The sequence below is a fragment of the Rhineura floridana genome, chromosome 3, assembly GCF_030035675.1.
Source record: "Rhineura floridana isolate rRhiFlo1 chromosome 3, rRhiFlo1.hap2, whole genome shotgun sequence".
Classification (NCBI taxonomy): domain Eukaryota; kingdom Metazoa; phylum Chordata; class Lepidosauria; order Squamata; family Rhineuridae; genus Rhineura; species Rhineura floridana.
Window position 1 is genome coordinate 11,484,633 of NC_084482.1, and position 26,075 is coordinate 11,510,707.

At 43.4% G+C, this 26,075-nt stretch overlaps 1 protein-coding gene across 1 annotated transcript; it reads right to left on the reverse strand.

The window, feature by feature from the left end:
• Positions 1-14,157: 14,157 nt before the first annotated feature.
• On the reverse strand, positions 14,158-22,697 carry LOC133382038 (lysozyme C, milk isozyme-like). The gene is made up of 4 exons (XM_061621696.1): positions 22,550-22,697; positions 21,680-21,841; positions 18,364-18,442; positions 14,158-14,224 (listed from the first exon to the last, which is right to left on the reverse strand). The coding sequence occupies exons 1-4, from the start codon at positions 22,683-22,685 to the stop codon at positions 14,158-14,160; spliced, it is 444 nt and encodes a 147-aa protein (XP_061477680.1). The 5' UTR covers positions 22,686-22,697.
• Between the last annotated feature and the right edge of the window lie 3,378 nt (positions 22,698-26,075).

Here is a 26,075-nt window from a genome sequence, read left to right on the forward strand (position 1 = left end):
CAGACCAATAAGAGAAGGTAGGAAGGCTGCCTACCATGTGCCTGGCAGCTGCTAGGTGCTTAAAGTGGAGCCTTCTTACTTTAAAAAAAAAATGAAGTGAATGCTAACAGAGGAGAAAGTATTTTTTTAATTAAAAGGCCTTCCTTTAAAAAGAAAACCAGTGAGCATCCCAGTCTCAGGTGCTTGGTGGCCAGCTTCCTGGGGAAGATGTTATGAGATAGTTCCTCCCATGGGCCTTTTTCAGCTTTTTCAGTGCAGGCAACCAGGAGAGAAAATGCAAAGAAAAGCACACACATGCACCCTTGGCCACCTCTCAGTGATAAGGTAAGCTCCATCTCACACCCACTAAAACTGAATTCTAACTAGGGTTGCCAGGTCAGAAGCATCCCAAACCCTGAGATTTTGGGGGAAGGCCTGAGTGATGTCACGGGGTGTGCCCAAGTGATGTCACAGGGTGGGTCCAAGTGACATCACAGGGTGGCCCCAAGTGATGTCATTAAGCATGATACATTAAGCATCAACCACAGTTGCTTGGCACATAAAATTCATACAAAAACATTTCTCTGATTGGAAATTAAGATAGAAATCTTAGTTAAAAGATGAAGCCTGGGTAGGGAACATTTAATCTAGCCAACTCGCTTCTGGCAAAAAGGGTTTAAGTACCCTCAGGCCAGGCCAGCAACCAGAAGGCCATTGTAGGAAGAAAGGAGCCTAGTGTTGTGAGAAGTTAGATGGGAGCACTCAGGAGTAAAGATGGATGCCCCCGAAGGCTGCAGTTCTAAACACACTTACTAAGAGACTAAGCCCCATAGAACTCAATAGGACTTACTTCTCAGTAGATATGGTTTGGATTGTGTTGTAGGTAAACCTTGACTAGGGATCCTCTGCAAAGATATCCATATCCAAGTAGGGTTGGCAACCCCCTGCCTGGAATGCCTTGCTTTACAAATTGCTTTACAGATTTGACCCTTCACTTCAGAAGGAGGTTTGAGAAATGAGTAAGAAGATTCTCCACCTTTTCTGTCTCCCCTGTGGGCTGCTATAAACTCACTTTGTCAGCTAACCCAATTCCAATGAACATAACTGACAGAGAGAACGCACACATGATTTGGTCTACCTTCATAGGCAGCAGTTTGGGAACAACAATTGCAGACATGCTGCCTAGTATATGAATTCTCTTTTACCACTATTGGGCACGAAACAAACAACAAGGTGCATCATCAGTGGGTTTAAGAGGGTTGAGCGGTGCTCATGGACCACTGTTGTCGCTTCTATGGATGAAAGGGAGTGAGGATAAAGGTAAATGAAATGCAAATAGAAAAAGAAAAAGAAAAGACAGTGATGCTTTCCTAAATGCAATACCATACCAACCACAACAAGATTCCTATGAGTAAGGCAGAAAACTCAGCATCCCACAACCAGTCAGGATGCAAAAAAACCTAACTAACTAAAAAAATCCTGGCAGCCAGTCAGCCAAGGTCACAGAAATCCCCATGCAGCACAATATGACCCAGGGGCTGCAGTTAGTGCAGAATGCTGTGGCACGATTGCTGACATGAGTGAGACCCTATCAGCACATAATACCTCTGCTCTCAAATCTGCACTGGTTGCTGATTTGCCAGAAGGCCAAGTTCAAGGTGTGCTTTCCATGTTACAGGTGCCACATAGTACTTGTTCTGCTCTTGTTCTGCTCTTGTAAGCTCTTTAGTGATGGACGAGGTACAAAGGCTCCTGTCAGTATATCCAGCTTTGGAACTCCCTGCATATTGACATTAGCAGGTGTCTTCATTGTACTCTTTTTGGCACCTTCAGCTCACTTAATGGTTTTTCTGTCTGTTGTAGCAATTGTGCTGTGCTGTGCTAGATGCTGTATGATTTCAATTGTATTATATTGCTTCTTTTATTTCTTCCATAGAAATTTCTTACATAGAAATAAAGTCTATAGAATTGAAACTGTAATATAATACAATATAGTATAAGAAATAAAGGAAGCAATAAAAAATACAATTAAAAATCAATTTGAATGTTTAATGCCAGCATGGCACAGACCACCTGAAGGTAGACCATGGACCACAGTTTAAGAACCCCTCCAATATAAGATATAAAAGAAGTAATAAAAATACAATTAAAAATCAATATGAGTATTTAATGCCAGCATTCCACAGACCACCTGAATGTAGCTTGTAGACTCTGGGGACCCACTAACCGCAATTTGGGAAGCCCTGTCCTAGAAGATCAAGCACTTTTATTCTCGATAAAGAGATCCGGAATATATATCTCCTGATTCAGTTCTAATTTTTCCCAACTGTACTTTATGAACAAAATCCTTCTAACTGTATGAATAAGAGTCTTAAAAATACCTCAAGGAAGAACAAATCTGTATCAAATATCTCTCTTATGAATGTTGGGTTCTCCAAATGAAACCTTTCACCTTATTATAACTCTCCATTAGTTTTCATAGCATGAGATCAAAAAACAAATAAATGAATAAAATAGCTGCAACATTGAAAATAATTGCAAAAAAAGTAGTACATCTTTCATTTATCTGATACATCAGACAATTTCCAATAGTGAAAAATTAAAGGCCAGGAGCAGTACAGCTCATTAAGACCACTTTTTACAACACTTTTCAGACTCAAATACAAATACCTAGGTTCAAAATACTGACTGTGTCAGTTCTGAACAGAAGTTTAAGTGTTTGTTATGTTCCCGGCTGGCATTATAAATTCTGGCAGCTGATCATGCTTACTTCAAATATAAAACAAGCATTACCACCATCCCACACATTCTCTAGTTCAGACTGTAGCCTGAGACACAGAAGACATCAACTCCTCTCTCTTCAAGACCATAAAAAGATCCTCCTGGATCAGACCACTGGTCCACCTAGTCCAGCATCCTGTTCTCACAGTTGCCAACCAGATGCCAGCAGGAAGTCCACAATGAGGACCTCAGGGCAATAGCACTCTTCCCTTCTGCAGTTTCTAGCAACTGGTATTCAGAAGCATACTGGTCCAGAAGTGGAAGTAAAACATGCTTGTCTCAACCCCACCCCCAGTCACTCTACATTCCCATTTCTGCTTCAAAAACAGCAGGAGGGAAGGGAGGGAGGTTTCCCTTCTGCTGCCCCAGAACTGCTGCAGCAGTAAGCCAAACACCCACTGCACTGAGACAACTTTAATTTCCAGTGCTCCTGACACCTGACTCGCTGCCATAGCGAGAGGCTGCACATGCAGGGCAGCTTGCAGGTGGGGGCCCTTAGGTGGGGGGGCATGCCACCTTCCCAAATCCAGCCCCAGCCACATCCTGTCAGCCACTCAGCTGCCACCACCACCCTGGCTGCACTACCTGCTGTCACCCTCCAGCCCACTGCCGCTGCTGCTCAGGGGAGCCCCGCATGGCACAGCTGCCTGTCTGCCCATGCACTGCCCAGGTGATCCTTCACCTGCCACTGCAGCTGCGCACTGCTTCTTGGGCGAGGGAGTCCCCAGTTAAAGTTTGTGTCGGGCTCTGAGCAGGAGGAGGGGGCAGGACGAGGCGGGTCCAGGGAGGGAGGGATGCGGAGGCTGCTGATTGCTGAGTGAGAGAGAGAGACAGAGCGGGAAGGAGGGAGGGAGAGGAGGCAGCGACCCTTTCAGACCCCTTCCCAGCAAGCAGAGAGTGTGGAGGGCTCCCTTGGGAAGGGGCTGCCAGAGCCTTTGGCTTATGCATCAAACACGCATGCACGGCTGGGTGGGAGTCTGGAAAGCCAGAGGTTCAGGTATTTGGGGGTGATTTGACTGGAGACCAGAGAGCGCTCCCAAATGCCGGAGTCTCCAGCAGAAAAACTGAGGTCTGGTATATCCCTAATTCTAACAACCTCAGTGACTGAGGCAAAAAGATGGAATGCCCTTTCATGGGCAGGCAGACGGTTTGGTACAACACTAGAAATAGCACTTTTCCACTCGTGTTCCCCAGCAAGTGGTGTGCAGAGGCACACTGTCTCTGGTACAAGGGGAGGCAATAAATAGCCATCATGACTAGTAGTAATTGATAGCCTTGTACTCCATGAATTTGTCCAATCCTCTTTTAAAGCCACGTTGTTGGCCCTCAGCAGATTTTGTGGTTGTGAATTCAATACTTTAACTATGTGCTGTGTGAAAAAAGTGCCTCCTTTTGTCTGTGCTGAAAGTCCCACTGTTGGCTTCACTGGATGAGACCGTTTCCTCCATATCAGGCATAATTTTATACACCTCCATCATGTCCTCCCTTACACCCTTAAAATACTGTAATCTATTCTCATTGGTGAGTGGGACCAATTTCAGTGCTCTCAGTTTCTCATTGTTCTGATCTTAAATTCACACTTCTGCAGCAATTTGCATTTTTTTAAAAAAAGTTCTCATGCAAATTCATCTGCTTTTTGTACTAATATCCCATAATAAACATTTCTAGACTATTAATATCAGTTTTGGGGGCATTCGCTGGACCATCTCTCTAATGTGCATTTTATGAAGTTTTTGACATAGATATATTTCTGCAAGCAATTTCCCCTAATATGTCTGCATGTATGTCTGTTGTTTTCATGAATATATACACTTATATGCACACTTTCCACTTGCCTTTTTGTACATCTTACTTGCAAAAATCTGGAGAAAAACAAATTTTGAAGGATAGCCCGCTTTTGATTTGCGTATTGTTTTGCAAAGTGCGAATTAAATGAGAACTGAATTTAATTTCTTCCCCATCCCTAGTTGGTAGTTAATAATTCTTTTGAATTGAATGTAGGATGCATCCTCCTATCCTAGGCAGGTTTACACAGAAGGAAATCCCATTTGGATCTATGGGACTTACTCCCAAGACAGATTTGAACAACTGCTTTTTATCACAGGAGAGTGGCTGTTTCTTGTTTTCCCCTCTAGAGTTTACATCTTGCATAGAATTAAACATCTTTTTAAAATCTTCTCTCCCATTCCCTTATGCTTTTCACTTTCTTTATCTTTTAACCCAATTGGGAGAAGCATTTCAGTGACCTCAGAAGCTGGCTCACTTGCTCACTACACCTGGATGGTTTTAAACTACACAGGGTTTAAAGAAATTAAAAAGAGTTGGCTATTATGAAACCCTTTTCTTTGTTGAAAAAGAAACAGGAAACAGCATCCTCCTAAAAACCAGGCAGATGTAAATAGTCACCTCTGCCATTAGAGCAAACATATGCATAGGATTCAGACTGCAATCCTAATCCTTTATATGGAAGGAAGTTCAATGGACCATACTTCTGTGAATATACGTTTAGGATTGAATCCTGTGCTACTGAAACACTCTGTCCACCCACCTCACTCCAGCTGTGCCAGGCATTAGCTACTTCATTTAATTTGAAAAAACAGACACTGTGAAGAAGCAGGAAACACATCAAAGTGAAATCATGTACTAACCATGTTTAAAATATGTAAAAATTTTGTACCGTGGAAAAGCATTTGATCACATTGAATGGCAGCATTTGCTGGCTGAGCTGGATCTCCCAGTGGCTTTTGATGCCGTTGAATCTTTTGGATTACCTTTTGTGAATGGGGCTTGGGAGTAGAGCAGTACACCTCCCCCCCTCCCAAGAGCATTGTACAAAACTGAATGCAAGCCCAGGAACGTGGGGGTGAGGCACAGCATGGCATCCCTAGTAAGCGAGCCCCCCGCCAGGCTGACAAAGAACTGGATCACGGACATTGGAGGGGATTTCTCTGACTTTCACATGGGGCTTGTAATACTTCAGAATGAAGTAGTCCGAGAACATTCTTCCTTCACCTCTTTATTTTTAAATTAAGCCATGGCTCAGCAGCAGATTGTCCAGTAGCACATTTCAGAAATGGGGATACGTGCCTAAGGTAACGATGCTACTCAGTGACACAGTAACATGTGTGTGTGTCCATGTTCTTAAAAACTTTCCCCAAAGCCATATTTCTGCTAAATTTTGTCCCATGATTTTCCCCCATAAGAGAATAAAGATAGAGGAGAAAAGTGTTCTGAAGGCTAAGACTGCAATCCTATCTGCACTTTTATTTATTAAATTTACATCCCGCCCTTCTTCCCAGGAGGAGTCTAGGGAGGCAAACAAAAAATGCTAAAATTGCTCTAAAACATCTTTAAAACAGAATTTAAAATATATTAATACAAAAAATCCCATAGTCACAACTGCCATTGCTGTTGGGTGGCCCTACGGCTTTGCTGTTCAAGCGACTTTTGTGATATGCAGTACAGATCCCTGGAACAAAGTGAACAGCAAAAAGTACGCTATGAGTGTACTTTTTTTAAAAAAAAGTTGAAACATTTTGAAACAGTATAATTTTTAAAAAGCATTCTTTCAATGTTAACAGTTGCAAATCTGTGTTATATATATATATATATATATATATATATTGTTTTTAAAAAAACCCAGTGCTTAATAGAAAAGTCCACTTAGGTCAGTTGTGGGGAACCTTTGACCCTCCAGATGTTGCTGAACTACATCTCCCATCTTTCCTGGTCATTGGTCATATTTACTGGGGCTGATGGGAAGTGTAGTTCAGCAATATATGGAGGGCCAAAGTTCCTGACTTAGATTTCCTCCACTCCACATAGTTAGTACTTTTCATTATTACAATCGCATATTACGAGGGGCAGACGTTTGGTTTGGTTCATCTCTGTGTAGAATTGCAGTGAGTGAAGATTCTTATCCCTGTTTCTCTCTTTCCAAGTCTGGTGTGTTGCTTACCATATGACCAAGTCAATAGCACCTGTTGGATGCCATTCCTGAGTGTAGTATACGATACCAGTCTTCATCAAAATGATTATGTAAAAGTAAATACACATCCATGCAAATGGCACACCCAACTGCTACCTACCAACAGGAATTCCTAACTCAGATTTGACAGCCATCACCCATGGTAAATTAGACACAATTCACCATATGGCCAATTTCTACGGATTAAATGTGATTGCACCTTAGCCACAGATTTCCATCATGAGGCGTCCACTTTGTCCATACAATTGCTTGAAAGGGGTTATCCACCAGCAGTGTTAGATAAGGCAAACAGAAGGGCTTCCAAGAAAAATAGATCAGATTTACTGATCTCCACATCTCGGCCAGTGGGGATAGATTGGTGTGTTGCTTACCATATGACCAAGTCAATAGCAACGTGTGCAAGAGCATCAGGAAATTTTGGCACTTGTTGGATGCCATTCCTGAGTGTAGAAAGCCACCACTATTCCCTTTTAAATACACGAAGAACCTGAGGGATTGGCTTGTCCATAGTAACACCAACCTTCCCTCAGGTTCCACTCAGTCCACCCTCACAGGAGCCTCTGCTCCTCTCGGACACCATCCATGTGGTCACTGTTCTTTCTGCAAACACATCTGGAAGTGTCTTTCCTTTTCTAACTCTCTGGACAATATGGTATACTGCCTTCACCATTTTCCCACATGTAGCAATATTTCCGTAGTTTATGCGATAAAGTGTCCCTGCAAAAATGTTTATATTGGCCAAACCATGAGACCCCTCAAAAAAAGCATTGGAGAGTGTTGTGGAAAAATCACTCTGAGTTTCGAAGTTAAAAAGTCTTTATTAGCCAATGCATTGGGGAGATTCTATCAGGCCATCATAGCACTGAGGAATTTCTCGAGGAAACGTTAGCACCCATATTTATATACATTTAAAAGCACAGCATTATTCTCATGGAAAGTTACAGAGAGTGACAAAACATCACTTCTTATCTCCCTTCACTGCCCCTGAAGCTCCAGCAGTTTCCCTCCTTCCTCCTCCCGCCTTGAGACTTGCTGTCTCTACAGATGATTTCCATGAAGGGAGCCTTGGAAGGGGGAGGGGAAGGGAAGGGAGCTGGGGCCTAGTTTTTCCTTTCTGTTCCCAAAGTTGGTTATCAAGTTTTTATGCTGAATGTGACGCCCTTCCCTGGCTTTCCCTGTCAGGTTCCTACCTGCTCGTGGCTACTGCCTTTCACTAGGCACCACCAGGGACTCCACCAGTCCGGACTGTCCTTTTTTATGGTTTCTCTCTCCGCTCTAGCACAGATCTCAATAGATCCCCCTGCTAGGCAGCACCACCAGTCACGTTCTACAACCAATGTTCCCAGAGACCTTGCCTGAGTCTCTCTATCCAGTTACATTCGTGACTGCGTGCCTATGCTGTTCCCAACCCCATTGTATCAATGCAGTTAACTCATAACTCGGGGTTGCTCTGGATACTTATAATGTTATCTTCTCCTCTTCACCGCTGCCACCATTTGTTACTGTTTCCCTTCAGCCTTGGTTATTACCTTACCCTCCCTTCTGGTCTGTGAAACCCCAGCCAAGGATCAGACCTTCGGTAAACCAAAATAGTATTTATTAAATAACATTAATAACAAGATAACTTTGATAATGATCTACAAGCTTATGGTTTCATCTATTACTGTGATATTTGACTTATTACTAATCCGAACTCCACCTCCCTCTTTCTCCACACTCTCCTGACATACACCAACTCACACCCACCTCCCAACTCCACCAAAACAACCCACTCACGTCCACCCAGATTCAACTGTCATCCTTCCATTTATACTCTCAGCCATCCAAACACTCAGCCAATCATCCAGCATTCTACTGCTCATTTACTCCCCCCTCCTCTTTCATTCCACTTACCATGTATCTTCTATACAAACAGCACTTACCATATATACATTAATACGGGAACATCACACTGAACTTATATTACTTGTCATTTCCGCCCCCATTTGGAAATTTAATTTACACATACATATCAAAATTTCTTTTTCTCTGTCCCAAGTTCAAAGGCTTTCATAGTTGTTTCATTGTACCACTTGAGCAACAGCAGATAAGCATTATGACAGCATAGATTACAATTAATATAGCAAACAATCTCAATAAGCCATGTATTATGGTAAAGCCCAGGGAATCAAATGTAGAGGTAAACCATAAGCCAATGTCCCAGTCATTTATTTCATGGAGTTTGGCAGCTTCCTTTCTAGTATGGTCAGCCTATTGCAGGGGTGGCCAAACTTGCTTAACGTAAGAGCCACATATGATAAACTTCAGATGTTTGAGAGCCGCAACACATGAACAAATATTACACACACGTTTTTATTGTTACATGCACATTTTGTTACAAAAATTTTATATAAATATTAAGAAATATATGTACATAATAATATTCATGCATGTATGTAGTTTTTAAACTGTTAATTTGTATTAGTTTCAATAATCACAAAGTACACATGTCTATACCAAATGTTTTCAAAATCCTGAATGATTATTGTTTTACCTATATTGAGCATATTTAATACGGTAATGAACTACGGAAACATCTAAGAAAAATATGCAAATAAAAGGGGTAAAAACAGATATTTTAATGATATTTATTTGTCAGTAAATATCTGGTCAAAACATGGAGGAAAATATGTAAACCAATACAATTAGAGATATTTTAATCAGATACCACCTTACAAAATTATAGTCTTATCATAATATTTTTATGACACAAACAGACATTGCTGCAATTATCAGGCTATTTACTGCTAGTAGAGGTCTTATGAGTCTCCATCTTGGCTGTGAGTCATTGAAAATCCGGCTGATATGTTGTCAAGGATGTACGAATTAGCTTCGTCAGGTGTTGATTTGTAAGGATAGCATGATGCTTCAACTTCACAAACTTCATTACAGAGTACAGTGATTCACAGCAGTATGCTGTGCTGAAAACTAAGATGAGTCGCACACTGGTTTTCTTCCGTTCAGTTGTCAACAGTGTCTGCTGGCTATTTAGTGATGATTTTAACATGGTTAACTTGTTTTTCCGTAATTCTGATTTAGGTGGATAATTTGATGAAAAGTTTTTGTGATTTGTTTCATAGTGGCATTTCAAGTTACTGGCTTTCCTTTCTTTTCCCTAATTTGGTTAATACAAATTTTTATGCTGAACTTATCTTTCTAAATCCACGTCAAGAGCATCTCAGTAACATTCACAATAATAAATTGGGATTTCCATTGCTGACCCATTTCCAGACACAAAGACATGCTCCTTCTGACTTGGTCTTTTGGGCCATAGAAAAAGCACAGCGTACCAATAAAGATGTTTTGTTGAAAAGAGAGCTTTTTTGGATCCTCCAGTTGAAGAGTGAATCCCCCACAGGTCTTAATGAATAACTCCCTTATTATAGATAATGTCAGATAGGTAGCAGTTAGGTGTGGATCCATTTCCGTGGATGTGTATTTATGTTTCCATAATACTCACTTTGATGAAGACTGCTATCATATACCTAAGAATTTCAAAATTTCTGTGCCTTTATTGTGTGGCCACACCTGACTGTGTGGGTTGCTCTTGATCCTCCTTCCTTTAAGAACCAGCTGTACCTGTTTATTTTCAGGGGTGTGTGAAGTTTTTATGCTTCTGTGCTGTCTTCCTTCAAGAGCAAGTTACTCCTACAAATTGTGTTTGTTATATTAACTAGATAACAGTGCGTGGTGTATATGCCTCTGTATTCTTTTCCATTTCCTTCCTAGTTCAGTCTTTTTCAGTTTAGAGAAGCTCTGTAAGAATTTTCCAAGTTGAGGTGTATGTGCAACTTTGTGTAGTTTTAATGTGAAGTTTATTTATTTATTTATTTATTATTTGATTTATATCCCACCCTTCCTTCCACCAAGAGCCCAGGGCGGCAAACAAAAGCACTAAAAACACTTCAAAACACCATAAAAACAGACTTTAAAATACATTAAAACATAAAATCTTGAAAAACATCTTTGAAAAAGCTTTCAAGACATCTTTAACCAAAGTTAAAAACATATTATTGTTTTTAAAAAATTAAAAAACATATTAAAAAGCAATTCCAACACAGCCGCAGACTGGAATAAGGTCTCAACTTAAAAGGCTTGTTGAAAGAGGAAGGTCTTCAATAGGCGCCAAAAAAATAACAGAGATGTTATGTTTCACTTCAGTTGTTCCCTTTCCTCAGCCTCCAGACTACAGATCTTGACATTGTTTATTCTTAATAGACAAATGTATAAACATTGTATTGTAGTTGATATTCTCAAGCACATTTTATAATTGATTTTAATGTTGTTGATATGTATCTTTACAGATTGATAAAGGGCCTTTTGATACCCGAAACGTGTCGGTCTGCAATAAATTATTATTTCCACTGGGGGCTGGTTACTGGCTCAGCGAGGGCCTTCCTCTACTTGTCTGCGGTGCATTTGTGGTGCGTCTCTCTTGCTTTTCTGCTATTTAAAAACCCCTTCTAAAACCAATTGCAAGAGGCCAAGAGAACCTGGGGTGGGGGATTCTGTATTCTAAGTGCTACCACTAAGAAGGCCTTGTTTTGTAACCCTAACTTACCACATTTCAGACAACAGCTTGTATCCAGTGTTAGTCCTGCTCAGAGAACACACCCACTGAAATTAATCATAGAATCACAGAATCATAGAGTTGGAAGGGGCCTTGTAGGCCATCGAGTCCAACCCCCTGCTCACAGCAGGAAATCCACAGCTAGAGCATCTCCCGCAGATAGCTGTCCAGCCTCTGCTTGAAGACATCCAGCGAAGGGGATCCCACCACCTCCCTAGGCAGTCGGTTCCATTGCTGAACTGCCCTTACTCTCAAGAAGTTCCTTCTAATGTCCAATCTGAATCTACGCTCCTGCAACTTAAAACCATTAGACCTAGTCCTACCCTCTGGGGCAGCAGTGAACAAATCTGTACCCTCCTCTATGTGACAACCCTTCATGTACTTAAAGAGTGTAATCATGTCGCCCCTCAGCCTAACTTAGACTAACTTAGGGTCATTAATTCCAATGGGTCTACTCTGAGAAGTTGGGTATAGCCCAGGGGGAAGTGGATGTGGAGCAGGACCTTGGTGAGTAGCAGATTCACAAGGGAGAAAGCAGCCCTTACATTCTCCTGGTTCCAGACCTTTAATCAGAGTCAAAATCAACACTTTGAATTTGGCCTTGAGTCCAAATAGGAATTGAGGTAAAATGGAAGATCTATTTCTCTGCAGCATGTCCCAGATGACACTTGCTACAGTGCTTGAATCTCAATAAAACATTTGTATAAAGGGAGCCCTGCAAAGAGCATATTATAGTACTCTAATCTGGATGTTACCAATACATGGCTGATACTGTCCATGCCCTTTTTATCCTGAAGAGAGCATAGCTGGATTGGCATTCCCAATCCCAATTCCCAATCCCATTCCCAACGCCTTCTTCCCCTTCCCCCACCCTCCTTCCCTTTCCTCCTCTCCATGCTCAGTTTTACCTATATTAAGCATGATTGCATGGGAGTAAATACTATTGAACTCCATAAGCATGCAAATGATCAAACCTGCCCTCTCCTCCCCCGTCCTTTGTCCCCCTCCAATCCAATCCAATCCAATCCAATCCGCTCCTTCCCCTTCCCCCTCCTCCTCCCCCATGGTCAGTTTTACCTATCCTAACCATGATTGCATAGGAGTAAATCCCATTGAACTCAATAAGTATGCAAATGGTCAGACCTGCCTTTCCCTTCCTTCCCTTCTCCTCTCCCTTCCTCCTCCCCTCCCCTCTTCCTTCCTCCTCCTCCCCTGCCCACTCTAGCCCTCCCTCCTTCCCCCCTGGTCAGTTTTACCTATCCTAAGCATGATTGCAGGGGAGTAAATCCCACTGAAAATGATCAATCCATTCTCAGCAAACTTGCACAGGATCCAATTTCTTACCTCTCGGGTTAAAAAGCAGAGAAATTCAGTAATAGGCAAAAAACCTTGCGGTTTAAGAACGTACCTATAGCCCACAGATATTTCTATCCAACTTTAAAAAGCAGGGAAATTGGGCAGCTATAGTGAATGCACCAGGGGAGCAGGAGACCTGACCTCCTCTCTGAGATATTGTACTGCCCTACAAATTTGTCAAAATGCAAACACCATTTGGGTTGGTCTTTCACAGTCTAATCCACTTGCTGTGTAGCTTGGAAGAATTTGGTAACATATGCCTCTGAGCATATGGTGAGTGGTAGGAACACCTGCCATCTCCAAAGATGGAGAATTATATTTTTGTATGTTTGTTGGTGTTCTTACTTTGCTTCTTTGTGTGTGTTTGTCAAAAAGTACTGAGAATTATTACCATCACTTACATATAGGCTGGGCACGTGTCTGACTTTACAGAGGACAGATCTCTATTTTGAAGGTGTTCTTTATTTGACAGCTTCCAAGAAGTCCCAGAGACCAGCATGGGTATGAGAGAAATCAACTATTCATCAACCTGCCCACACTGGTTACTGGAGGCTATTGCACAGGGATTGTGGAGTAGCACAACTTGCCTCCTGATATTACTACTACTACAACAACTATAACAAATTGTTTAATAATAATAATAATAATAATAATAATAATAATAATAATAATAATAATAATAAACCAATGAGGACTCAGTGGAACTGGGTAAGGGTGAAATGATTGATTGCAATTATCTTCTGGCTTCTTTTCTCTCCCATAGTGTAGTCATCCAGGGTCTCAGGGGATCTAAGACCCTTTCTTTTTTTGAGAGCCGGGTCCTAGCTAGATCCCAATGTCTCTGGCATCCTCTGAGGCAATCAGCATGAGCGGGGAGTGTGTTAGACACCAATAAGAGTCTTCTAACATGTTTCCTTGTCCTTTCTCCTGATTGGAGCCAATCAGAGTGAAAGGAGGCAAGTGAGCCACTGAGAAGACTCTTCTCAATGGCTAACACTCTCCCCTTTCATGCATATTGGTTCCTAGGGATCTGTTGTTGTGGGAGAAGGCATTAAGAAGGATCTCATTCTCAACCCTGCAGCAAAAAAAAGGGAGAGAGGGCATGGCTGTGACTAACACGAAGGGACCTGGTACTTCTGAATTTACCATTACGCTACTGCTCCTACTCACCCATCAAACAGGAAAAGAGTTTTGATTAGGCTCAGTTTATTGAATATTTTCAGGCAGAGAAGCCCACAAAGCAAGATCATTGCCTACCCATTTACAAAAACAAACAAGCTGTCTCATTCATATTCAAAAAAGGCCATTCTCTTCCACTATGTGGGATGCAATGTGCAAATGCTTGTGTAGAAAGCAGCTAGATTTTGATTGTAGTGAGGAAGGTGTCACTTTCATCAAAGGAGAAATCAAGAGGAAGGTTGGATCTCATTCAGAACTATCAAACTCAGAGGCTGCAGCCATGTGTCCACTCTGACAGATCTCTTCCTTTGCAATGGTTCTTCCAAGCAACCCTAAAAGTCAGAATGAGAGCAAAAAATGAAGGAGAAAAAAGGTCACCTGGTGTGGGTGAGATGGACCTCTTTTAAAAGCCTCATAACGTTTCCAAGTGAGGCATCAAGAGCTGCTCATTTATCATGCCTGTTCATTCTGTGTGTCCTTAATGGGGCCAGACTTAACATAGAACCAAATAATGTTGTGCCTCCTGGTTTCTCATCCCACTCTCCCACAATCTATGTAAAACAAGTGACAGTGCTTTTCATCTGTCTCTGTTGACGATCAGTATTGAGGGCAAGGTGGAGTCTACTCATCCACACTCCACAATGCCCTTCTGGCAAGATTTCTGATTCCCATTCTTCTGGGAAACTGTTAAGTATCCTAGAGATGAGCTGTGGGGAGCCTTTGACCTTCCAGATGTTACTGAACTACAACTCCCATCAGCCCCAACAAATATGGCCAATGGCCAGGGATAGTGGGAGTTGTAGTTCAGCAACATCTGGAAGGCCGTTGACAGCCTTCAATAGTCAGATTTTTCTACTCCTGAGTAAACTTGGGAAACTGTTGGGAACTGTGTAAACAAGGGTGGTTGTCAAAGAGCTGAGGTTCTGAAAGCATTGGCTTCCACCCCATCACACAGTCTGAGCCAGCTTTGCCCACCAAACCTCCTCCCTGCTATCCTAGTAGGTGTTCTCTACTGTGAAGCCAACCACTTCTTTGCTTGACCCTTTCCCTTCATGGCTTGTTATGAGCTGTAAGGAAAGGCTGGGCAAAGGGATCAAAGCAGTGGTAAATGCATCCTTGGAAGAGGGTGCAATGCCATTAGCTCTCAAGGAGGCAGTGATAAAACCTATTTTGAAAAAGTCCTCCTTGGATCCCCAAGAGTTGAACAACTTTCGCCCAGTCTCCAATTTACCATTTTTGGGCAAGGTGATAGAACGAATGGTGGCTAAACAATTACAGACACACTTGGAGGAAGCAGATTATTTAGATCCTTTCCAGTCAGGCTTCAGGACTGGATACGGAACTGAAACAGCCTTGGTCGCTTTGGTGGATGATATGAGGAGGGCGTTGGATAGGGGAGAGTATACGTTCCTCGTCCTCCTGGATCTCTCACCGGCTTTCGATACCATTGACCACGGTATCCTTTTAAACCTCTTGGAGGGACTGGGAATAAGGGGCACTGTTTTACAGTGGTTCCGTTCCTATCTCTCCGGCAGATATCAACGGGTAGCATTGGGAGATGAGGTTTCAGACCCTTGGCCTCTCAACTGTGGAGTGCCACAGGGTTCTATCCTCTCTCCCATGCTATTCAACATCTATATGAAACCGCTGGGAACTATCATCAGGAGTTTTGGGCTGCAGTGTCACCAATATGCAGATGACACTCAGCTCTATCTCTCATTTAAGTCCTCACCAGAGTTGGCTGTGAATACCTTGTCCAATTGCCTGGAGTCCGTAAGTGGATGGATGGGAGAGAACAGACTGAAGCTAAATCCCGACAAGACCGAGGTGTTGCTAGTGGGGGATAAGAGAAGATTGGGAAATTTTGACTTGGTCCTTAATGGGGTCATCCTTGACTCCCAGCTGTCCATGGAAGCTCAAGTTTCATCAGTGAGCCGGGAAGCTTAGTACCAATTACATCTGGTACAGAGACTGCGTCCCTACCTCCCTGTACATCTTCTCCCACGAGTGATACATGCCCTGGTCTCCTCTCGCTTAGACTACTGTAATGCGCTCTACGTGGGGTTACCCTTGAAGACGGTCCGGAAACTACAGTTGGTGCAAAATGCAGCGGCACGCTTGATAAAGCAGAGCCGCCGCCGGGATCATATTACCCCAGTGTTGGTGGATCTGCACTGGTTACCAATTGTGTACCGGGCCCAATTTAAGGTGTTGGTATTAACCTTTAAAACCCTATACGGTTTTGGCCCAGTTTACCTGAAGGAACGCCTCCAGTATCACCAAGCATGCCGCCAAACAAGATCAGCCTCACAAGGCCTTCTCTCGGTCCCACCGGTGAAACAGCTAGGCTGGTGCGGACCAGAGAGAGGGCTTTTTCGATCATGGCCCCCACCCTCTGGAACTCGCTCCCTTTTGACCTCCGTCATGCCTCCTCCCTGACGGTCTTTCGCCGAACCCTAAAGACCTGGTTATTCAGGCAGGCCTATGGGATTCTTGGGGTGGGCTAGGTTTTATATTATATTAATTGTAGATGGATTGATGTTTATGTTTGATTCCTCATTGTATATTGTTTTATATTGTATTTTTGCTGTAAGTCGCCCAGAGTGTCCGTGAAGTCGGACAGATGGGTGACTAACAAATAAAATTTATTATTATTATTATTATCCTATACAGTGCCATACTCTGTAGTGTCCATGAATAGAAGAACCAGTTCCAAAACTATTTGCCAAGCTTCATCCAGGACTTTGCTATGGAACAAGATCAGAGACTTTCACCAACAGAGATAAAATGCACAAGTAAAGCTACAGAGTTGTAGTTCAGCAACATCTGGAAGGCCATTGACAGCCTTCAATCGTCAGAATTTTCTACTCCCGAGTAAACTTGGACACCTGTTGGGAACTGAGTAAACAAGGGTGGTTGTAAAGGTAGAGAAGGGCAAACACATGTAACCTCTACACAGGGCCGGGACCAGGCATGCCGGGGCCCTTGGAAACCAGCCTGTCCTGGGCCCCGGCACTCACCCACATACTTCACCTACTTTTCCCTTGAAGTGAATGCTGGCTGCGCTATACCTCTGCCACCATCTTGGTTGATGACATGCATGCGCACTATGCGCATGCAGGCCTACCGTCAACCAAGATGGTGCCAGAGGCATTAGCCCCTTAGGGAAGCTGCAGCTGCCATCTTGGTTGATGGCAGGCATGTGCCTGCAGCACAGCCAGCATTTACTTCAAAGGAAAGATAGGTGGGGCATGCACGGTAGTAGGGAGGATGCCTGGGAGCTCCTTCTCTGCAATCCATGGCAGGGTCAGGAGCTGACCCTGCCGCGGATAGTGGAAAGGAGCTCTACCAACCCAGCCTAAGGAGGGGCCCTTTAGGGGCCCCCAGCCAGGGCCCAAGCTGGCCATCACTACATGATAGTGCTCAGATAGAGATAGATGAATCAGCCTGCGGCTGAATTTAACGTCCAATCCAATCTTCGTTGCTTAGTGAAAGACCATGAGAATTTAGGACCACACTATGTGTCTTCAGTCCTCAGTTACTTATAGTTTCACTTCACTTTTTCCAAGTACAGAAGCAGCATTCTGACTCTGAAGACGCGCGTGTGTGTGTGTGTGTGTGTGTGTGTGTGTGTGTCACGGGCCTTTCCCAAGGTGATATTTCTGCTAAATATTGCCGTAAGTTCTTTTTCTGTAAGAGGATAGACAGGAGAAGTGAGTTTTGACAGCTCAGACTGCAATCCTATCTGCACTCACCCTGGGGGTAAGTTCCACTGAACTCAGTGGGAGTTACTTCTGAGTAAACATGTGTAGGATTGGTCCACAGTGCATCTTTTAAAGATATGTGCTTTTTTACAATTATCATTTTTTGGCATAAGGAAGCTGGCAAACAATTTTAACCTTTAAAGCAGCTTAAATTTCCCAAAATAGTCATCTGCCCCTGAGTTTATCTCTAGTCAATTACAAAACTCAGACACTCTCCTCCTTCCCTACATTCCAGTTCATTTATTACTACATTTATATCCTTTCTTTCCTCCAAGGAGGGGAAGGTGGTTTTCCTCCCTCTCTACTACATCATCATCACAACAACTCTGTGAGGTAGATTAGGCTGAGAGATGGTGACTGGCCCAAGGTCAGCCAGTGTGCTTCGTGGCTAAGTCGGCATTTGATCTCAGATCTCCCAGGTCGTAGTCCAACACTATCACCACTTCTCCACACTGGCTCCATCAGTTCCCAACCTGTTTCCGTAAATCTCCACCTAGATAGATGGTAACAGCTCCTAGTAGCCACAATGCCATCACTGCACATTTAAGGAAGCATCTTTTAGCATTCATCCATGCCTATGAGGAAGCATCTTTTGCTACTATCCGTACAAAAGCTTCGCGAATGCCACCTTTCTCTGTACAGCCAGAACAACTGAAAGTCCAGCTGCTATCGAATCTTGCAAGCACAGAAATGTTAGCAAGACTCACCAGGCATCCATCCCTTGGGGGTCACGGACAACAGTCTTGGCACACTCAATATCGTCTATGATGTCATCATTTGTGAAAGCTGTTGAAAGATTTGGCAGAAAGCAAAGGAGGTTATTCAAGGGATTCCTAGAAAAGGTTCTTTCTAACCCCACAAAGCAATCCCCCCATTGCACAAAAAAACACATGTCAAAAAGGGCACATTAATCTCAGTGGCTGCCTCCTTAGAGGTCCATCAGACTCCACGCCTGAATATTTTTTGGGAACACTTAAAGGCTTTCTCCTTTCAGTCGTCCTTCAGCTGCTAGGGCAGGGTTGGAGAACCCTTTTCAGTCTTGTCCTCATGGACAACCTTCTGGGAGATCCCTACCAGGGGTGGGTGGAGCCAATGGCAAAAGGGGGTGGGGCAATGGATGTGACTCTTCATACGGTCAGCTATATTCCAGCCACATGTAAGTCAGAGGTTTCAATCACCCCCCATTTCTTCCTCCTCCATCCAGGCAAGCATAGGGCATCATCACAGTTCAAGGGCACATTGCAGTGAGGCAAAGGTACTTGGGGAGGGCATGGAGCAGGGGCAGTAAGACAGGGTGTGATCTGGTGAGGAGGCGTGGCCCAGGAAACGTCCTGAGAGTTGGATAGATAGGACTGGAGGACCACAGTTGTTCCTTGGGTCTGTGGTTCTCCACCCTGTGTGAGGTATATAGTTATGTGTGTTAATTATAGTGAAAAAAGTACACAAGGAAAAATCCCCTCTTCCCCCCCCCATGCACACCCTGCATCCTCCCCAAATCTGCTCCAGTGGGTTGGGGGGACCCCTAGAATTGAGGAGAGAGGGAGAATGTTCCATTGCAGAAGCAAAATTCCTTGCACTTGTGGAACATTCAGTTAGTGCTACGTTGAATTCCTCCCTACGCTAGCTATTCAATAAGACCTGCAGTAATCATAACAGCACTAGTTATTTGTGCAATTAGTTCACATTACTCAATGCATTCTGGCTCTCATCATGGGTGGGTGAAAGCCTGAAACCCTTCCGTAATGATGGAGGGTTAAAGAGCAGGTTTGGGAAACAGCTTTCCATAAAGGCACTGCCTCCCCTTCCATTCTTGAACCGAGCGTGGAGAAAGGGGAGAGGAAGAGGGCAATGCGTTGATGATGCTCTCTCATTTCAGTTTAAGTCATGGATATGGGGACAAAGAGTAGGAAGCAATTATGAAGAACTTCTTCGCTGGGGGCAAATGATGTTTCTTACTTCCTTTTCCAGCAAGACACAGTTACTGCTAGAGATGGGGAGAAATTCAATTCACATTTTATGTGAAATTACCTATTTCATGCTTTCTGAAACAATATGAGAACTGAAACATTTCTCCAAAATTCCTCCAGAAATTCCTCCAAAATTCACTGTTCTCCTAATTTTTGATGTGGTTCTCCAACCATGTAATGTGTACATTAGGGAGAAAGTGTGTAGGGCTGTGCAACCGACCTGTGTGAATCCCTGATAACAAACTAAAACAGGACGATCATTGCTAATTTAGGCTTGATACAGATCGAATAGACAAAGCTCAGTATCTGTCTGGACTGAATTGCATTAGCACAGACTGATCCATTGCAATCTGTAGTTCAAAGCAGTCCCTCAGACACCAGACAGAGTATTTCCAACGTGTTGCTTTTTTATTAATTACAACACCGTATAAGGAAAACACCAGAGGAGGGGAACTGCCCTGTGCTTACTGAGCGCTTCAGGGCTAAAATCTCATCCAACACTTTCTTATCACAGTCCTTGTGGGGGATGGGTAGGGATGGTGAGAATTGGCAGGATGGAGCACTCAACTGACTGTAGTCTTTTTTTTTAAAAAAAATCTTTAAAAAAACTATTTAAAGTGGCTAACACACACACACACACACACAAAGGCCCCAGCTGTTGCAGTCTGGCTGAATCAATCACCTCTTGAGTGGCTACCCTGTCTCCATGTTACATGCGCTTATGTGAGAAAGGTATGGATGCTTTACTTTGAAGAAAAATAACTTTTACGAATAAGTTTAAAGACAGCTAGTACAAGCCAGCCCTCCCAGAGCTACCTGTTTGTAATTTGGCTGGGTTAATTCCTCTTGAGGGGCTACCCTGCCACCACATTGCATGCACTTATGTAAAAATCAAGGCAAGTTATGTTTTACTTTAAAAAAAATGTAAAAATGGCTAGCATGAAAAGCTTTGGAGCTACTTGTCTGAAAGCTATAAAAAGTTATGGAGGAGTTTCCCAGTGCAGATCTGCATTCCCATCAATTGCAGATGGGAGATCTGACTTCATAGAACATGGTCTGCATCTATGGTCTGAACAGAATCAACCTGGGCACAGATTGATCCAGCCTGAATTGGGGCCCAACCTGGCCTGCTGAAGTGGGACCCAAATTGGATTGGGCGCGCTTGTGGAGCCCTAAAAGTGTGCATAAAGTCAAAGAAACATACAAAATGCATCGTATTAGGTAAAATTGCATACAAAAGTGCTTCCTGTATATTAGGAGAAATGCACACTAAAATGCCGTCAAATTCTCATGAAGAATCTTCAAAATAAATAAATTTGCAAGCTGAGGCGGAAAGGTGGAGGACTGAACTGAAGACTCGGGGGGGGGAAGAAATGGGGAGAAACTGGAATTGACGGATTTGTCCTTCCCTCGTTGCTCTGACAAGACATGTCCACCAGCAGGCTGGCCTTACCTTCTGCACTTCCAGCAGCAAAGACCTCCATGATAAACAGTCAGACAGGGAAGCGAAAGAGAAGCCCGAGGCTGTTGACGTGGGCAAAGCGAGGCTCGGCCTGTTCCTGCCCTTTGTTCATTAGAATGGAGAAACTATTGTGGTGTGTGATATGGGCGCATAGGCTGGGATGTATTGGGAGGGGGAGGGTGGAGTAGGAATGTAGTGACAAGGTGGGGGATGGGAATGCTAAGTGAGGGTCTGGGTTGACTCAGGAGAATGGAAACTGGAGGGAGAAGACCTGGGAGCTTCTTTTAAAAACATGATCCACCCTGTGTGGGAAATTGCAGAGGCCTTCTGCTAGAGCCAATGTGGTTAGAGTGATGGACTATGACCTGGGAGACCAGGGTTCGAATCCTCCCACAGCCATGAAGCTCACTGGGTGATCTTAGGCCAGTCACTGCCTCTCAGTCTAATCCACCTCACAGGGTTGTTGTGAGGACCAAATGGGGAGGAGAGAACCAGGTACACCACCTAGAGCTCCTTGGAGGAAAGGTGGGATATAAATGTGACAAATAAATAAATGAAATGAAATAGGTATCCCTGTAGTATTGAGTTGCTTACCATCACAGGAGATTCTGCAGCCATTCGCTGTTTCACCCTGTCCATTGTCACACCACCAGCGGCTGTTTATCTGAAGAATCCCATAGTCACGGCTGCCATCCGTGTTTGGTGGCCCCACAGCACCGCTGTCATATCTGCTCTCATGATATGCCGTGCAGATCCCTGGAACACGGTGGGAAGGAAAAAGGCCGCAATGTGGGTAACAAATGTTGGGAGGGGGCCTACACTGTCTTTTTAAGTGGCAACATTTTGAAACCAAATAATTTAAAAACAGTCTTTCAAGAATGACTGCAGCAAAATGCGTATCTTAATAACCACGCAAAATAGCACTAAATAGACATTTTTAGGGCTGTGCACCAGATTCAGCCGAAGCCCAAACTGATTCGGGCTGGTCTGAGGGGAACTCAGCTTGGACCGAGTCGGGTGGAGACAGCCCTGGATTGCTATGGGTCAGGTTGGGCTGTCCAGATTAATCTAAGGCTGTCAGAGTGGGGCGTCAGGTGGGAAGGGGGAGACACAGTCAGCCTCAGCACATTCTCCCACAGGGGAAGGGACTGGCAAAGCAGCACCCCTCAGAAACGAATATTCCGCTCACCAGCCAGTGAGCAGGGGGCTCAGTCCTGCAGACTGCGGGGTGCTGGTTTTGCAAGCACCTTCTCTGCAAGGAAGGCACTTACAAAAGATCACCCTGAAGGCCTGTCCCCTCAGTGTGGTTGGGAGGAGATGCCCCAACCCTTCCCGACCGTATGTTTAACATGTTCAAAACCTGAATTGATTCAGGGCTGGATCTGGGTTGGGTCGGGGCAGATCAGCTTTATCCCAAAAACATATGAAATGGCAAAGACAAAGAGGAAGGAACCACAAACTCACAGTTGCCCAGGCTGTGGCCATAATATCCATCCAGCCCATGCTGTTTGAAAAACGCCGCCAGTTCACATTTCTCAAACACTTTGGCTTCATTCACTGCAATGAGGAGGCAGAGGAAGGTGAGGGCCAGGACCTTCATCACTGCGACTCCCTGGAGAGTGATGCTTGGATTCCCTCAGATCCCCAGTGGCTTTTGTAGCCCAAAGTTCTGGGAGGTGTCTAGGTGGGAAACAGAACATTGATTGTGGGGGAAAAATATGTAGCAATAGGAAATAATGTTGTAGTTCTGGATTGACTGGTTGGATGATAAGAATGTGCCAAATTTTAAAAAGAAGAAGAAAACAAAGCCTCACAGCAACTTGGGGGAAAAAACTGAACAACGGAGTAAGATTAAAATAGGCAGCAAAACAAAACAGGAGCACATGCGCACACCCACATCCGCACTTCGAAGGTGTAATAGATAAATAAATATCAAACTTGGGTGGGGAGTAGTCAGTGGCCAATAGTCAAGGATGATGAGAGTTGTAGTCTAACAGCATCTGGAGGACCACAGGTTCCCCAACTCTGACCTAAGTCTTAGGGGGAAAAACATTCTAGAGGGATCTCAAGGCCATTTTGCAATGACGATGATGATGGGGTGTTTTTTACCCACCCTTCACCAGCAGGTCCCAGGATGGGTTACAACAATTTAAAATTCAGTATTAATATGAAAGTGTGGGGAGAAATTTGGGGACATTGGAAGGGAATTCTCTGTCTTTCAGGTGGGGGCTATAGGCCAAGGGCTTCTTCCTCCCCTGCTTTACTTTTAAAATTAAACCACGGCTCATTAGCAGAGGACCTGGCACCATCCTTGGAAATGGGGCCAGTTGTGCTCCTGGTGACAATGCCACTTGTGGTGACACTGTGTTATTACACGTATATAGCTACCTGAGGCCTCCATTTAGGAGTCCACCTTAAGAGTTGCAGGCCTCTAGCAGCCACTGCAAGAACACACCCCAAATCCATTGCACTGGAATACAATATTGGCTGTGCAAAAACTGCCACTGTTGCTTAAAGGAAATTTCTTCCAAGGCCCCATGTAGTTTCATGGTGTGATCTACATGATCTCCCTACCTCCTTATGCCCAGAACAGTGTCAATGTGATGGCAAGAAAGAAGATCCCTTGCGTGGATTCAAATTAAATGCAGATTAAATGGAGTTTTAGTGGTAGGCTTATCCTGTTGTACAAGTGTTCATTGTGCACGCACACACACACACACACACACACACAACACACATACTTGTGTGTCAGTTATAATGGCCCAACGCCAGGCATATTTGCAACATATTACAGAAGAGACAGCTTGGAAAGTCAAACATCTATGTTAGGTACAGTCTCATATCTGTATTCCCAGAGGTTGGAACAGTCCAGCAATAGTTTTGCCTCACAGCAACTAAACTTTAAGGGCTGAGCTGTTGTGGCCCCAGAGGTGATTTATGCAACCAGTCAGCTTGGATGCCTCACACAAGGACTTATTCTAGATCATTGTAATGATTCTTTTATAAAACATACGTAAACCTTTTGTGCAGGGCTGTTTTCTCAGTGAGTGGACTCTGAAACCCTGTCCAATTTTGCATTTTCTGCACAGATCTTATATACCATCCCTCAGGACATTTGGAGGTAAGATCCAACTACATGCACTCTGTCTCTCACCCTTCTCTGCCATCCAGTTATTGTTCCAAAACTTTTGATTTTTGAGCTATACATCTAGGGGTTTTGGCTTCCAAGATTCAGCTGGGGTTAGGGGCTGGTGAAGGGGGCCTGGGCCTGGAAACTGTTGTGAGATGACCAATAGGCAGAGAGAAAAGAGAAACCTTTGGAGAAGAAGAATAAAGGGGCCAGTACAAGGCATTAATAACAGCTATGATCAGCTGCCCTCTGCCTTCAGGGGTCTGGTCCATGGGTTAGTCTAGTGACAGAGGTTGGAGACGAGGGATGGAAAGATTTGTCAGTTTTGGTTCTCTCAGTTTCTCATTTTACCAATCTGAAACTCAGATCTGCACATTTCTGCAGCAATTTGCTATTTTTTAAAAAAATCCTCATGAAAATTTTCCAGCATTTTAGTGTGGATTTCTCCTATTAAAAACATTTTTGCAGGCAGTTTTGACTAATGTACACATTTTTGCAAGACATTTCTCATCATATAATTTGCATGTTATTTTCACTCATATATTCATTTGTATGCACACTTTCCCCCAATATATGCATTTTTGGTGAACATTTTTTGGCTGGTGAACTGCATCGCAAAACTAAAATAAGTGTGAATTTTGAAGGATGGCTGTGTTTCAGTTCTCATATTATTTTGGAAAGTGTGAATTTGGTAGATTTGGCTTTTAATGCAAATTGAATTGAAATTCTCACCCGTCACTACTGGAGTCCAATAATATCCCCCCCCCCCAAAATCTGAAGGCAGCTCAAAAGAGGGATCACTGCTTGTAATATGTAAAAAAGCAAACCCCCATCCATTTTTACCAGCTTGTACAGCTTTTGTTGTTGTTGTTATGTGCCTTCAAGTTGATTACGAGTTACGGCGACCCTATGAATCAGTGACCTCCAAGAGCATCTGTCATGAACCACCCTGTTCAGATCTTGTAAGTTCAGATCTATGGCTTCCTTTATGGAATCAACCCATTTCTTATTTGACCTTCCTCTTTTTCTACTCCCTGCTGTTTTCCCCAGCATTATTGTCTTTTCTAGTGAATCAGGTCTTCTCAATATGTGTCCAAAGTATGATAACCTCAGTTTCATCATTTTAGCTTCTAGTGACAGTTCTGGTTTAATTTGTTCAATCACACAATTATTTGTCTTTTTCACAATCTGTGGTATGCACAAAGCTCTCCTCCAACACCACATTTCAAATGAGTTGATTTTTCTCTTAACCACTTTTTTCAATGTCCAGCTTTCACATCCATACACAGATATCGGGAATACCATGGTCTGAATGATCCTGACTTTAGTGTTCTTTGCATTTGAGGACCTTTTCTAGTTCTCTCATAGCTGCCCTCCCCAGTCCTAACCTTCTTCTGATTTCTTGACTATTGTCTCCATTTTGGTTAATGACTGTGCCAAGGTATTGATAATCCTTGACAAGTTTAATGTCCTCATTGTCAACTTCAAAGTTACATAAATTTTCTGTTGTCATTACTTTAGACTTTTTGACATTCAGCTATAGTCCTGCTTTTGTGCTTTCCTCTTTAACTTTCATCAGCATTCGTTTCAAATCATTACTGGTTTCTGCTAGTAGTATGGTATCATCTGCATATCTTAAATTATTGATATTTCTCCCTCCAATTTTCACACCTCCTTCATCCTGGTCCAGTCCTGCTTTCCGTATGTGCCATCCTGGGCTCCTGCTGGGAGGAAGGGCGGGATATAAATCAAATAATAAATAAATAAATAAATAAATAAAATGTTTTCTGTACATATTAAACAAATAGGGTGATAAAATACACCCCTGTCTCACACCCTTTCTGACTGGGAACCAATCGA

Bases quoted from the DNA above. Each gene is read 5' to 3' on its own strand.
- LOC133382038 (XM_061621696.1), bottom strand. From the start codon at position 22,685: ATGAAGGTCCTGGCCCTCACCTTCCTCTGCCTCCTCATTGCAGTGAAT. The intron at 21,842-22,549 runs GTGAGTTTGTGG...ACCGTGTTCCAG, and splicing joins TGGCCACAGCCTGGGCAACT to GGATCTGCACGGCATATCAT. The intron at 18,443-21,679 runs GTAAGCAACTCA...ATCTTTCAACAG, and splicing joins CTGCAGAATCTCCTGTGATG to CTTTCACAAATGATGACATC.